We start from the raw sequence: 13,938 nt of genomic DNA, 5'->3' as shown, positions 1-13,938 counted from the left end.
CTCCTCAAATTTGTCCAATCCTTTTTTTAAAGCCACCCAAGTCGGTGACCATCACCACCTCCTGCTCCCTCAGCCTAAAAGCCAGATGAGCGCCACAACCCAATAGTCGCCTTTGACTGGACTTAACTGTCTAGGGGTCCTTTATATTTTTTTACGTGTGGGAGCAAGTTTGCACTAAGGGGACCAGAATTGTTAAAGAAGAAAAAAAACCATTTTGATTAATTATAGAAACAATTTACTTAAGTAAAATAACAAAAAAACAACAACCCAACACCAGTGTGTGTGTGTGTGTGAGAGAGAGAGAGAGAGAGAGAGAGAGAGAAATTAGAAGTGACGTCTTCAAGGAATCTGAAAATGTGAATGTCTTCAAATAATAATTGCGTTTGCTGCCCGATCCTGTGCAAGTTTACTCCTTCGATGTATGACCCTCAAAGGCATTAGCTATTGTTACTACTGCTGAATTTCTGGTTCTATCACTAACCCCTTCAAAAGTTGAGGTGATTTTTAAAAATCGGTTTCCGTGAGTTAACTTTTGTATGTTTAAAAAACAGGGTTGTGTTTTCAAATTGACTTCACTTTCGTAAACCGCTTTGAGGTAGCTTTTTTCTTGTTCTTTAAACAATCGAGCGGCGTATAACTTTTATGACATATATATAAAGCAACAAATAAACCCTGGGGTAATTAACGGAGAGAACGCAGAAAAAGAACAGCAGCCCCTTTGGAGGATATCACCCCACCAATTTACCTTCCCTCCCTGTGCCCTAAAACGCAGCTACGGCAGGATAAGAAGGCGGGGCTGCTGCTGCTGGTGGTTTTTTTTTTCCCCCTCTCGATTGGTGGAAGGAGCAGCCTGTCACAAGGTGAGCGGAAGTAGAAAAGCAAAAAGAAAATCCGCCCCCGCTGCCAGGAGGAGCCTTTAGCGGAAGCGGAAGAAGCTGGAAAGGAGCCGAGGGCGGAAGTGGCGCCGTTTGAGATTTTTGGAGTGGTGGGTAAAGGGGGATACCGAGCAGCGGGAGGACTGGTGGCGGCGGCGGCGGCGGTCCCGCAGGCGGGAGCGGGTGAGTGATGGGGATCGGGTCCGGAGGAGGCTGGCCTGGGCTGGGCTTGGGGAAGCGCAGGCTGTCCTGCCTTCGGAGAAGGAGCCCCGCGGCTTCGCCTTCCTCGCAGATGGGCGTTGCTGGCCATAGCGGGGCTGGCTCGGCCGTGGCGAGCAAGGATAGAGCCTCCATGGCTAGGGGCAGTGCACCTCTCTCGAGCACCTGTTGTCTTCGAGCCCCGCCTGCGGGCTTCCTGGAGGCATGCCGTGTGCCGCTCTTGGAAACAGGATGCTGGACTAGGAGGACCGCTGTGGCCGACCCAGCAGGGTTGTTGTTTGCTCCGCCCTGCACGGCGCTTTGTGGAAGCGCCTTAAGGAGAAACGGTTCTCATTGCCCTTTGAGGCTTGCAGTCTAAGAGCGGTAGTAGTCACATTTCGTATGCAAGGCTCCCAGAGGATTGGGTGTTCACGAAAAACATTGAATATGTGCGTTTGGACAGAGGAGCTCTTTACAGTACTGGTGCGCTGCTAACTGGAGATGCCAGTTAATTTCCTCTTAAGGGGATGAGTGAACGTTTATCAGCTTTGTCGGGCAGAAGTTCAACAGGTGTGACATTTCCTGTATAAGATATCCTATCCCTAAAGCTATGATATTCTAACCTAGGGTGTGGATTCTAGCAGAGGGGGTTATCAGACTCTCTTTCTGTCCTACTGTATCTTGGACTATGAGTATACATATTCTATCTGTGATCATAGTTGCTGCAAATAAAGGCTGCATTTAAAACAATCAGCCTGTAGGATTGTAATAAAAATGACTTGGTTATGGGCCTTTTTTTCAGGGAGCTATCTTGAGAGTCAATAATTTGTGAACTTTGTATGTCGTCTGAACTTAACAGGTTCAGTACTTTCCTCATCAGACAAAACCAACATGATAATAACCAGCAGTTTTATGACAAATCCCTTTTCTTACTACTACCATTATATTGCATGGAATTCTTTGAAAGACATCTCCGAAGTTAGTGTAGTGATTAAGAAAGTGGACTGTGACTCAAATTTTCACTCCCACATGAGTCCATTCGGTGTTTGGCAATACAGTACATATAAGGATCTGGTTTGCCTCTTGAAGCCTGTAAAAATGCTGATGGATTACTGTATATGTGAATGAAAGTTCATATTATTGTTACCAAAGGGGACAGGCCCCTCCTTTGTGTAACAATTTCCCTATTCTCTTTCTTGCCCCACCTTTTGCCATTTGGCTTCTCCCCACTCCCACCATTTTATCTCAATCCCTGGTCATCACTGCAGCCCTGCCCCACCCCCACCCCTTGCCTCTCTATTGCAGATTCTCTTAAGCCTGTATGCAGGAACAATGTTGCCTGAACATTCTGCATTGCTTGAATGTAAAAGACTTACAGTACAGTACTTGTCAAAGTTATGTTTGCTGTCCCCAAACTTAAGGCACCTTTCCTCTTTCCTGTGCCTGCCCTTCTACCGGGTGTTGAGAACATTTGGCCTTCCAGATGTTACAAAACTACAACTCCCATCAGCCCCAGGAAGTATGGCCAATGGCCACAGAGGATGGAAGTTGTAGTTCAGCAATATCTTTCTCTCCTCCCCCCCCCCCATGCTCTAAATCCTTGTTAAATGTTAGTTGTGCCACAGTTCAGGAAGCTGATGTATAATGTAATTCCTTTGACCATTTTCCTGAATATATGGATATGTGTCTTTAACGGTCTACCCTTCTACATGGCCAGATGGGAGGGGTAGCTAGCTCCCAGCATTCTGTTACACTCCAGCATGCCAAGAAGCAAACTATGCAGATGGGAGCATGCTTAATTCTTAATATTGGAGTGTGAGTGCAATTCTTCTCTCTCTTGTGTAAGTGAATGGTGGGCATTCACTTTCATGGAAATGCTGTGTTTAGGAACACTGACATAGCGATGAAACACAGTAAACTGCTTTATATCTTCAGTCAGTATTGTCTATGCTAACTGGTAGTAGGTAGGTCTCTAGGGTTTCAGATAGGGAAGCCTTCCCAGCCCTAGCTGGAGATGCCAGGGATTGAACCCGGGGCCTTCTGTATGCAGAGCAGGTGCTACATTTGGCTTTCTCAAAGCAAAACCTGTGCTCCACCCCTGCTGCAGGTCGCCAGTCCGTCACTGATAGGGATTATGTAGGGGAGGGATGAGGAAACCTTTGGACTCCCAATTCCCATCAGCCCCAGCTAGCATGGTCGATGGTCAAGGATCACAGGAGAAGTTTCCTATTTTGGATGCAACATTGGGGTCATGCATCCCCATGAGATTCTTTTAATTCACAAGCCCTCCTTCCATGAACATATCGGTGGGCCCTGTGCTAGTATTATAGCAAGGCACCAGAGGTTTTTCTCTGGCAAAGGTTTAGGGCACAATGGAGTACATATGCGATTCATATTGAAGTTAGATCATATCCCCCAGACCTCAGTGCCTTAAGAAGACTCTTGTGTGTCTGTAAAATGCTACATGGTTTCTCACAATCCATATCCAGGCTGAGGAAGGTCCCCCTGTCTGGTTGTTGTGCTGTTGGTTGTGACGTGAGAAGTTGCCGGTAACGATTTCTGTTTATATTTATTCAGGGTTAGCCTGTGCAGTATTTAGTAAAAACACACACATGCCACAGTCAAAACACTAAATAACAGTGTGTGCAGTCAGTACACAAAGTAACCTGACAGACCCATCTTATTGCTTTAAACGTGTAGCAGTGAAAAGAAGCATCTCGTTTCAATAGCTTAACTCTATAAATGCAGTAACCAAGTCAGGATGGTTGTTCCCAGATATATCAGGGACTACTGATTAACAGTAACTCGTTTCTCTTTCACTTTTGAGTTACTGCTCAGTATACTCAGTACAGTATAAATTGTAAAATGCTGAGTGCCTTGCCTAAAGATCAGCTGGTTTGAATATTTAGCATCCTTAGGCAGAGAAAGTTAGGGGCATCACCAATCCGGCTGCCCCCAACAATCCAAGCAAACAATTCTCACGCACACACACACCCCACCGACCTCTCTCACTGCCTAAGAAAAACAATAAATGAATAGAAAGAGAACATACCCAAGTGATGCTGACACAAAAGCTCCACGCATACACTAACTAAAAGAATATAAGTTTAACCACCCCACCCCCAATTTCTCCTCCCCCAATCTTATATTGTATTCAATACTTAATGTCGCACATCCAGTGTAACTGCTCGGTTAAAAAGACTCTACGACCTGAAAAAAGAGATAGCACACCTACTTTTGTAACCAAAGAAAGTGCTTAATAAAAATTATGTTTAAAAAGAAAGTTTTTTTTAATTTAACTTTATTGGAATTTAAATTAAAATACATTTACACACAAAAACAAAACTATATATAGAAATAATGACATACAAAAAAGCAAAACAATAATATAGAAATCATAATATACAAAATCATATATAAATAACCATAATAAGACATATAAAATAATACCGTATAGCTTCTACTACAAATAATATAATGTAAATGATAATAATTATAATAATCATAAACATAATAAATAAAGAGAATACAATCAACAAACAAAAATAAACACTCATTCAATTATTCAATCATGTCCGAAATCACGAGATCAGCATACGCTTCAACTATATTCCTAATTCCTTATTTACCTTGTTTATTTTAATCCTTCCCCTATATCTTCTCCTCCCATATTAGGGAGGCACAGAGAAGTGTAGTGTGGAAGGCTAATGTAACTTTTTACCTAAGTAAAAAAAAGTAAGATGGGGTCCACAGTCTCTTTTGCTCTGGGCATACTAACCCTTGATGCCTAAATGTAGTACTCTGTATAGCATATTACACCTCTATTCAACATAGAGCTACCTTGTTATAATCCTTACAAAAAAAAACCCCACAAATTGTATCAGTATTGTCCCCCTGTTGGTAGACACAAAGAATAAACTATTTTCCTAAGGCCACCCAGTGGGTTATGGAAGATGTGAGATTGAGACGTCCTAATTTATAGCTTGATATTTGATCCACTGGGCTGGAGCACCCCTCAACCCAGCTGATCATGTCGGAAGTTTTAATGCTGCAGACTAATGCTGTTGTAATGGTGGCGAACAATACAGTGCATGCGCTTATTAGAAGGACTAAGAAGCCACTTCAGGTAAGATGCTCTGTACATTGGAACGACAGGGGAGCAGTTCACCTGAAGCCACCCAGGAGAGCTTGTGGCAGGAGTGAAGCTTCCAGTTCCACATTTGAGCTGCTGGATCAGGGCAGGGGCAAGGCACCTGTGCCGGCTGGGACTGACAGGAGGTGGAGTTCAAGAATACTCGGAGGGCCACGGGTTTCCCCACCTCTGTGCTAGCTCAAAAGTCGGTTTCACATCACTGAAATGTCTCTCTCTTTCAGTTGGAGATTTGTGTTCCTCGCCAACAGTCCCACCTCATTGGAGCCTGTGCCCTTGGAACAGGCCATGGCAAGCCGCGGTGGAGCTGCACGGCCAAACGGGCCAGCTGCCGGGAACAAGATCTGTCAGTTCAAATTGGTTCTTCTGGGCGAGTCAGCTGTTGGGAAGTCCAGCCTAGTCTTGCGCTTCGTGAAAGGACAGTTCCATGAGTACCAGGAGAGCACAATCGGAGGTGAGTATTGGTGGACTCCAGCTGTGGGTTAAGTTGCAGAAGAGTCCCAGGCCTTTGCAGGATTCCCCCCTTAGCATGCAAACTTTCTGGGATTAGGGAGCTCTTTCCACACCGATATGGTGCAAAGAATTCTCAGTGAGTCTAATAAGGCGCCCGTTCCATTTCAAAGTGAAGCACTAGCCAGGCCTGTTGGTCGGCCCTGTTTTTCCCACCTAGGACATTATGTATTCCCTACATATCTAAACAGTGTCACTTACAGCTGTAAACTATTAAAATTACTAAATAGATTTATAGACATACATGGTACAAAATGGAATAAAGCGCAAGCTCCAAGACTAATAAAATCAGTTCGGCAAGCTCTAAAACAATAAAACCATTTATACTCTGAAACAACAATACAATTTAATCAGATGTATAATTAATCTTCCATAAACGACAGGGAAAGCCTTCCTAAACAAAAATGTCTTCATTAGCTGCTTATCTGGTTTCAGCTGGTAATTCGTTCCAGAGAGCTGGGGCTGCAACACTAAAAGCCTGGTTTAAACTACCGGAGGAAGTTGGCAGCAGAGACCAAGTTGTCATTAAAGAAGCTCTTCTGCCATTGCTAATTCTCACTGCTCTTCTGACAGTGTTTTCCTACCCAGCAATATTTCCAAACAGAGGCAAACTGGCAGAAGGATGCAGTTGTCTGTGGGGGCTAACGGGGGTTAATCTGTTTCAACAGTTCCTTCTAGACTTTTTTTTAGAGCCACAATGCCACTTTTGGCTGAAACTTGCAGACGAAACGGCAAAAGGAAGAGAAGGCTATGCATTTGTCTATCCTTGCAAAAATGTCAGTTTGGAAAAAGCGTCTTCTCTGCCCTGAGCAGATTAGCCAGCCTGACGCCAAGTTCTTGCTTCACCTCTTACAATGCCCCTCTGTCAAGATCGACCTTGGCAGTTCTGGTGCAATTTTTGCAAAGTGGGGACTTCTGGCTTGATTGGAGTCAGTGATGTCAAGTCCTATTTGATTTCATCAGACTACAGAATCTGAATAGAGCAGTGGCTGCTTAGGAGCTGGTTTGCCCACAGCCTGCCAGGTACATGTTGTATATATGCTGTGGGGCATAGGACTCAGTGTGGACTGACCTGACCTCTGCCTTGTATGTGTGGGGTGTGTGTGTGTGTGTGCTTTGTAGACCCGCTGCACTTCATGCTGCAAAAGGTATGGACAGGTGGAGCCTACTTGCTTACAGATAGAATACCTGGTTCACCTTAACGTTCTTTAGTTCATATTCTGCTTTGCCTGTTTTGCAGGCTTGGGATGGGTAAGAACAAACAGGGATGCAGGTGCCGCAACAAAATTCTCTGCTAGCTAACCCACATTTGGCTTTACCCCAGTTGTCAAATGCCAGTCCGAAAACGGAAAGCTTTGCAGTTCTTCCAGAAAGCATTTTGGGTTCTGAACCTGGCATCTAGAAGAAGAAGGCAGTTGCACAAATGTGAGGGCAGCTGTCCTGTGCCCTTCCTGTTTGAACTGGGCATGCATCCCTTGGTGTAGATCACATCAGCCCAAAGCTTAACTCCTGCACACAAGCCAAAGGGACGTGTGAACTGATCTTCTGTCCAAGCACTGCACAAAAGTAGGGCTTCTACTTAACAAATCCCCCCACCCTCAAATGGCTAACATTGCTCTTTTTGCAGCAAAGTACCATGGTACTTAAATCACTTGCAGCAGGGCTAAATGTGGCCCTTCAGATGTTTGGTTTGGACTACAACTCCCTTTATCCGTATGCTGCTGGAGACGGATGGAAGTTCTAGTCTGGAAAGTCACAGATTAGCAACCCCAGCGAATGAGCCACATCACACAGCATCTTCTGCCTGTATGCCACCTTCCCAGAGGTAGCTCAGAGTGGCTTACAACATCAGTGTCATTTGCAGGAACCAGTATGGTGTCGTGGTTAGCTGCTGCAGGGGTCAGCAACCTTTTCCATCAGGGGACTGGTCCACTGTCCCTCAGACCTTGTGGGGGGCCGGACTATATTTTTTGGGGGGTGTGAACGAATTCCTATGCCACACAAATAACCCAGAAATGCATTTTAAATAAAAGGACACATTCTAATCATGTAAAAACATGCTGTTTTTACCATCTGTGGGCCGGATTTAGAAGGCGATTGGGCCGGATCCGGACCCCAGGCCTTAGTTTGCCTACCCTAACCCTAACCCTGAGTTCAAATCCTTACTCACCCATGATGCCCTCTGAGTGGCCTTCGGCTAGTTGCTCACTCTTAAGCCTAACCCATCTTATCGTGATGATAGAATGGGGAGGAGGAGAGCTATTTACACTACCTTGAGCTCTTTGGAGGAAAGTTGGGGTTATAAAAGTTTTATATAATTACAAAAAATACAACAGAATTTGAATTAAGTAGCCATAAACAACAATATCTCAAAGTATACAATAAAGTTAAACAATCCATAGATAATTGATAGTGACGTTTAACAATAAAGAGACAAAAACATAATACCGATCATAGCAAAAATTAATCATCTCCAAAATTTCAAGTAAAACTTGTACTTGAATGTGCAAGTAAAACAATGGTACCTAGGAAATGTATCAGAACATGTGCAGAGTTCAAACCAAGATTTTGTTGCACCTTCCTGTAACTCTGAGCTAATGTTTCTTTTCCAGCGGCTTTCCTCACACAGACCATTTGCCTAGATGACACAACGGTCAAGTTTGAGATTTGGGATACAGCTGGGCAGGAGCGCTACCACAGTCTGGCACCCATGTATTACCGGGGTGCCCAAGCCGCCATTGTTGTCTATGACATCACCAACATGGTGAGGATTTTTGACTCTGTCTTGTCAGCTTAGACCCAGGAGAGCCTCTTCTGTTGTTCCGATAATCTTGAATGCCTGAAGTCCTGGGCGTGTGTGAATCCATTTGACGAATGCCCAGGGTGTAACTTTGAATAAAAACCAAGCCCCTTGGGCTTGCTTTAAGACTAAAAAAGCTTGGTTTTCCTTGGTGGTATGAAAACAGGCTGGGCTCTTTAGACCTTAGTTGCAATTGGAATTTACTGTTGAGTCTAGTAAGCGAGGCTGTAAATCTATTGTCTGGGCTTCACCACTTTGGATGGCATCGTCTCCATGATGCAACATTCTTCCATAAAAATAATAATCTCTGCATCTGGAAAAGTAGCATGTTGGGGGAAGCTAGAAGCGCTGGCATGCAGCCTGTAGTAGTACAGCAGACTCAACTGCTGCCTTATGTTGGAACACTTCCATGCTTACTGTTCTTGTGTCAATTTCATTTCATTTCCATATACTAAGGCATGTGGCGATAGCCCCAAAAGACACAGTTCTGTGAGCTGTTGAACCTTAGCCAAATCCTAACATTTTAAAATCTTGGGATTCAAATTGGATGTTGAGGAATTTTGAAGTCTGGTCTTAATACAGCAGTTTAATGTCCCCATGCAATGTTTGTTAAGCATAAACCTGTCCAACACACTCATTTACATGTAAAATCCAGCAGCACCCATAACTCTGAATGTTATAAAAAGGTCAATTTTGCTAGCAATTTTTCCTCCCCCGCTGTCAATCTTTGCCCAGCCTTGGATATGCAAAACTAAGGTGGATGTGACAGGCCAGTAAACATGTTGTTCTGCCTGTTGGGAAGAGTGTGTTGGCATTCCAGTGAGAAAGAGCTGGTATTCTTCTTGCACTGAACTGACTGCTGAGCTGACTTCCCCCTTTCCTTGCCTGCTTCCTTCTTGTAGGACACCTTTGTACGAGCCAAGAACTGGGTGAAGGAACTGCAGCGGCAAGCCAGCTCTAACATAGTCATTGCCCTGGCAGGGAACAAGGCTGACTTGGCCAGCAAGCGAGCTGTTGACTTCCAGGTGAGTGGCATTCATTGACTTGGGAAATAAACCTCCTTGTAGTCGTCCTGTGACTGCAGGAAGCTGCTGTCATGAACTTGCTAACATGGCTAGGCAAACAACTTTCCTCTCCTGTTCATCCAATGTATATGTAACTAGTGGGAAGTGCTTGGTATGGCATGGGAATTTAAAGAAACCAATAAATATTGTGATTTTTAAATTGATAGTTTAATTAGTGAATTTCAGGGCTGCACGCACACACACACACCAACCAACCCAGGAATTCAACGTGACCTGGCCTGAATCAACTTGAGGGGGGGTGAAGTCATGCCAAAGTCACATTTCTGTCCACTGTCTTGATTCAAAATGGCGGAACTCACGCCTCATGGACCCCCATGTTGATACCTTGAGAGGTGGCCAAAACCTATAGAAAACGGACAGATAGGCAGACATACAACTTTACAACATATATACCGTAGCAGATGCTGAACTATCTTACAGTTGCTTGGTAATCTGTACAACTACTCTGTATAGCTTTGAAAGTCTTAGGGATGTGTTATAAATGCTAAGTGATCATGACAGTGTGAGCAAAATTCTGGGGATTGTCAAGTATCTTGTAATAGATGCTACTATGTATTATTATTTTTAAAAATACTTGTAATTATTTAGTAGATTAACGTCCTGTTTTTTCGCTAAAGTGGCTAATGACATTTCTAAAAAACAACAGATACCCCCCAAAACAACCAGCCGCACTCAAACAAGAACCAGCGTCGTATGTTCTTCCCACAGGACGGATGGTGTCATATTAGACAGACAGTCATTCAGTCAAGTTCCATAGTGTGTTGCAGTAGAGGCAACCATTGGAAAAACCACAATGTGAACTGAAGACAATGCTATCATCAAAATAAAACAGGGCAGAGTAGTAGTTAATTATTAAAGACCAACTGAAACAGCCAGGTTTTACAGCAGAGAGGGGGCTGTTATAATCTCCTTTGGAAGGGGGATCCAGAGGTATTGGGGCGCCAACAAAAAAGATCCTGGTAGAGAGTAATAGTTCTCCAATATTATGGAGTTCTGGAGAAAGGGCCTCATGAGTAGATCTTAAGCAGGCACCCCCAACCTGCGGCCCTTGAGATGTTTTGGCCTACAACTCCCATGATCCCTAGCTAACAGTACCAGTGGTTGGGGTTGATGGGAATTGTAGTCCAAAACATCTGGATGGCCAAAGTTTGGGATTGCCTGATCTTAAGAGTGTGTGGCGCGGTGGGGAGGCTCTCGCTTCTTGGAGGCATCAATGGCTGCCCCACAGCTGTCACGCCAGGTTCAGTTACCATTGAGTCATGCCGTCCTGGGAGACTGGAGTGTCTCCACCGTGCCACCCCCTGGGATGATGCTGGCAGTGGCCAAGGCTGTCGTTATTCCCCCATTAAGCGAACTCTGTTTTTCAAGCACAGCTGGGACACCCAACGAACATGACGCCCCTTGCCAGGCCTGCTCCAATCATAGCTCTTTTCTCACGCTGAGCAGTCTTCCACTTCTGCCATGTCCCTTCCTTTCTGCTACTGAGTTGTGGTTCTAGGAAGCACCAGATCAGGCCGCCAAAAGGTTGGCTGAGTGCATGTCTCTGCACAGATTCTGATTTGGCTCGACACATTCCCTTGCAGGAAGCCCAGTCCTATGCAGATGACAACAGCTTGCTGTTTATGGAGACGTCCGCAAAGACTGCAATGAATGTGAATGAGACCTTCATGGCGATAGGTTAGTAAAGTGGTGGGGAGACGCAGGGTGGTGAGTCACCCTCCACACTGTCATATATTGGGGACAAAGTGATGTTAAATAAATAGACACACACATCACAATCTTGGGTTCCTGAACAGCTTGGGGGGCAGTTAGCTGCAGAATTGGCCAGTTCAGACTTGAGGAAACTTGCAGGCCTAGGTCCAGGAAAGGCCATGTGGGGATTCATTCAGTTTGTATCCCACCTTTTTCTCCAAGGAGCTCAAGGTGGTGTGCTTGATTCTTCCCCCACCCTTGGTCATTTGATCCTCACAACAAGCCTTTGAGGTAGGTTAGGCTGAGAGGCAGTGACTGACCCAAGGTCACCCAGTGAGCTTTATGTCCAAGGTGGTATTTGGCCTCTCAGGTCCTAGTCTGGCACTCTTAACCACTACAGCACCTTGACTCTCTGTTGCCAAAAGTGCTGGGTAGGAGGAATACAGGCTTCGGAAGATCAGGTGGAAGGAGGTCCCAAGGGAGGGGAGCTGAAATAAGGGCCTACAGAGTGGGTAGTGTGCTGAGAAATTGGGGGGCGGGGCGGGGGAGAGAGAGATGTGAGAAAGAAGTACGGTAGAAAGGCCAGAGTGGTGGGCAGGAGGCAGTGGTTAAGCAAGGCAGCTGGGGGCAAGGAGTGTGTGGAGTAGAAAGGTACGAGAGTCTAGAGACAGAGAAGCTGAATATACCCATCTTGACTGACCAGCTGAATATAGTGGTGCCAGTCACCCCTTTGAAAGCAGCAAGAAATTGAGAGGATGCTAGCTTCCAGGAGCTGGGATGGGCATGTTCTTAATCCCCTGCTCCTGCCACAGGGTGAATCTTACAAACCAGTTCACTTGGATGTGCCTCTTCCTTCCCCCCCCCCCTTCAGCCAAGAAGCTCCCCAAAAACGAACCGCAGTGCCCAACGGGAACAGCAGGCAGGAACCGAGGTGTCGACCTCCAGGAGAGTAGCCAACCCAGCAAGGGGCCGTGTTGCAACTGAAGGGGCCACACTGCCTGCCCCTCTGGGCCGCCCCAACTGGAATGCGCCTGAACCAATCGCACTTACGGAAGAACAGCTGCCAGGATCCCTCTTCTTCCCACCTCTTCCCAATCCCCCCCTTTTTTTGCTGCTGTGTCTCCTCCCCTCTCTTTCCCTCTGGTTGCAGAATGGAGGGAGCAAGAAACCACCTTCCCCCTCTTCTGTACAAATGATGAATTCATATTTTTAAAAAAAGTCTTAGTCACCTTTTTCTTTTTCTTTTTAAAAAAAAGAGAGAGCACAAACACACAAAGGAACTGTGGCGCACCTCTTCAACCACTCTTCATGGGTAGGTGATGTGCATTTCCAGAGCTTTGGCCTCTCCTATCTCTGCCTTTCCTTTTCCTTTTCCTTTTCTGAAGGGTTCTTACAGCCTCGTATTTGCTCGCAGCCGCTTGGAAGGAAGACATGCCTTACTTCAACCAGAAGTGACTTTTGGAACACCTGCTTGGTGATTCTAAGTCACTTCCACCAGTAGGGCTTAACCCTAAAGAAAATGTGGTTGCCGTAAGCCGGGGAAGGCGCTGAGAGTTGTATGCTGGCAGAACGACAACTCCCGGGGTTCCTTGGCCAGGAGCCTGGTTTAGATACAGTATAGACTTGCTCTTATAAAAAAGCAAGTACTGTAACGAAACACACAGGTAACCACTCAATGAAACGGTAGCAGTAATGCTAGATTGAGGAAGAACTTCTGGCCTTTAAGCCTTGTTTTGACCAAATCACAATTATGAGTATTGCCAGGGATTGTGGGGGGGGGGGCAGGGAACTGATTTTCTTCTGTATTTTGTATTCTAGTTTTCAACATATAACCAATCAGTATCTCTTTAATCACATATACCAACTAGCCTTGCACCCACCTAAGTTTGCATTGGGCTTTGGGTATACCAACTCTGCATTAATATTTTTTTTCCCTATTTACATTTTGGATATAATGCACTAATTCAGCCTGTTGAAGAAAAATTGTATTAAAATTATCACTTCTTTTGAGCAACGCGATGCCATTGTTAATAACCCTATAGTATGATGTTGGTGGATGTATAGATGCGGGGGGGTGGGGAGGATGAACATGATGTGGGGAGGGGGGCAATAATATGTATTCACATGCAGATGAAATATTGGTAATTCCACTAAATAAAACTGCAGAAGGGAGATCACAGATTTTGTTTCTGATCTAGTGCCTGAGGCAATTTTGTCTTAACTCATATTGGTATTTAAAGGGAGGAGTCTGTCAGTCTCTTCAATGCAAAGCTCCAGTTGTGTATGATTTGAAAAATAAATTTTTTATAAATCAGATACTGACCAGAAAAGCAGCTTCTGTCTTTGTATAAATCAGCCACATTAATGTCTGGCATCTCCACTAAACTCCCCACCTGGGAGTAAGATAACTCTTTACTCCAAAATTTGGGGGGCATTTTACAAATTGCTCGGATGAATTCAGATGGTTACACTCCCAATTGTTGGGCTTACACTGCTAATATTCTTAGATTTTCAAGTATTGTAGTTCTTTATCCTTGGATCACAAATATTCTTCCAAGAATGAATCTGTATCTGGAAAAGGAAACAAGGGACTACTTGGGTGGGTGGGTGGGTGAAACATGGCTTGTT

General features: G+C 44.9%; 1 protein-coding gene across 3 annotated transcripts; it reads left to right on the top strand.

Moving 5' to 3' along the window:
• Nucleotides 1-931: 931 nt before the first annotated feature.
• RAB5C (RAB5C, member RAS oncogene family) lies at nt 932-13,621 on the top strand. 3 transcript variants are annotated; one of them, XM_035136228.2, is made up of 6 exons: nt 932-985; nt 5,448-5,677; nt 8,346-8,497; nt 9,436-9,558; nt 11,202-11,295; nt 12,182-13,621. In XM_035136228.2, the coding sequence occupies exons 2-6, from the start codon at nt 5,512-5,514 to the stop codon at nt 12,292-12,294; spliced, it is 648 nt and encodes a 215-aa protein (XP_034992119.1). In that variant the 5' UTR covers nt 932-985; nt 5,448-5,511; the 3' UTR covers nt 12,295-13,621. The 3 variants fall into 3 exon arrangements, with proteins under 3 accessions (XP_034992119.1, XP_034992118.1, XP_034992120.1); XM_035136227.2 differs by having other exon boundaries at nt 935-1,058; XM_035136229.2 differs by lacking the exon at nt 12,182-13,621 and having other exon boundaries at nt 935-1,058; nt 11,202-11,300.
• The last annotated feature ends 317 nt before the right edge of the window (nt 13,622-13,938 follow it).

This window comes from Zootoca vivipara, chromosome 13, assembly GCF_963506605.1.
Source record: "Zootoca vivipara chromosome 13, rZooViv1.1, whole genome shotgun sequence".
In the NCBI taxonomy this organism is placed as follows: Eukaryota; Metazoa; Chordata; class Lepidosauria; order Squamata; family Lacertidae; genus Zootoca; species Zootoca vivipara.
This window is presented reverse-complemented; position numbering and strand designations above follow the sequence as displayed.

Coding starts and splice junctions, on each gene's coding strand:
- RAB5C (XM_035136228.2), top strand. CDS start 5,512: ATGGCAAGCCGCGGTGGAGCTGCACGGCCAAACGGGCCAGCTGCCGGG. Junction 5,678..8,345: donor CCAGGAGAGCACAATCGGAG/GTGAGTATTGGT, acceptor TTTCTTTTCCAG/CGGCTTTCCTCACACAGACC. Junction 11,296..12,181: donor TGAGACCTTCATGGCGATAG/GTTAGTAAAGTG, acceptor CCCCCCCTTCAG/CCAAGAAGCTCCCCAAAAAC.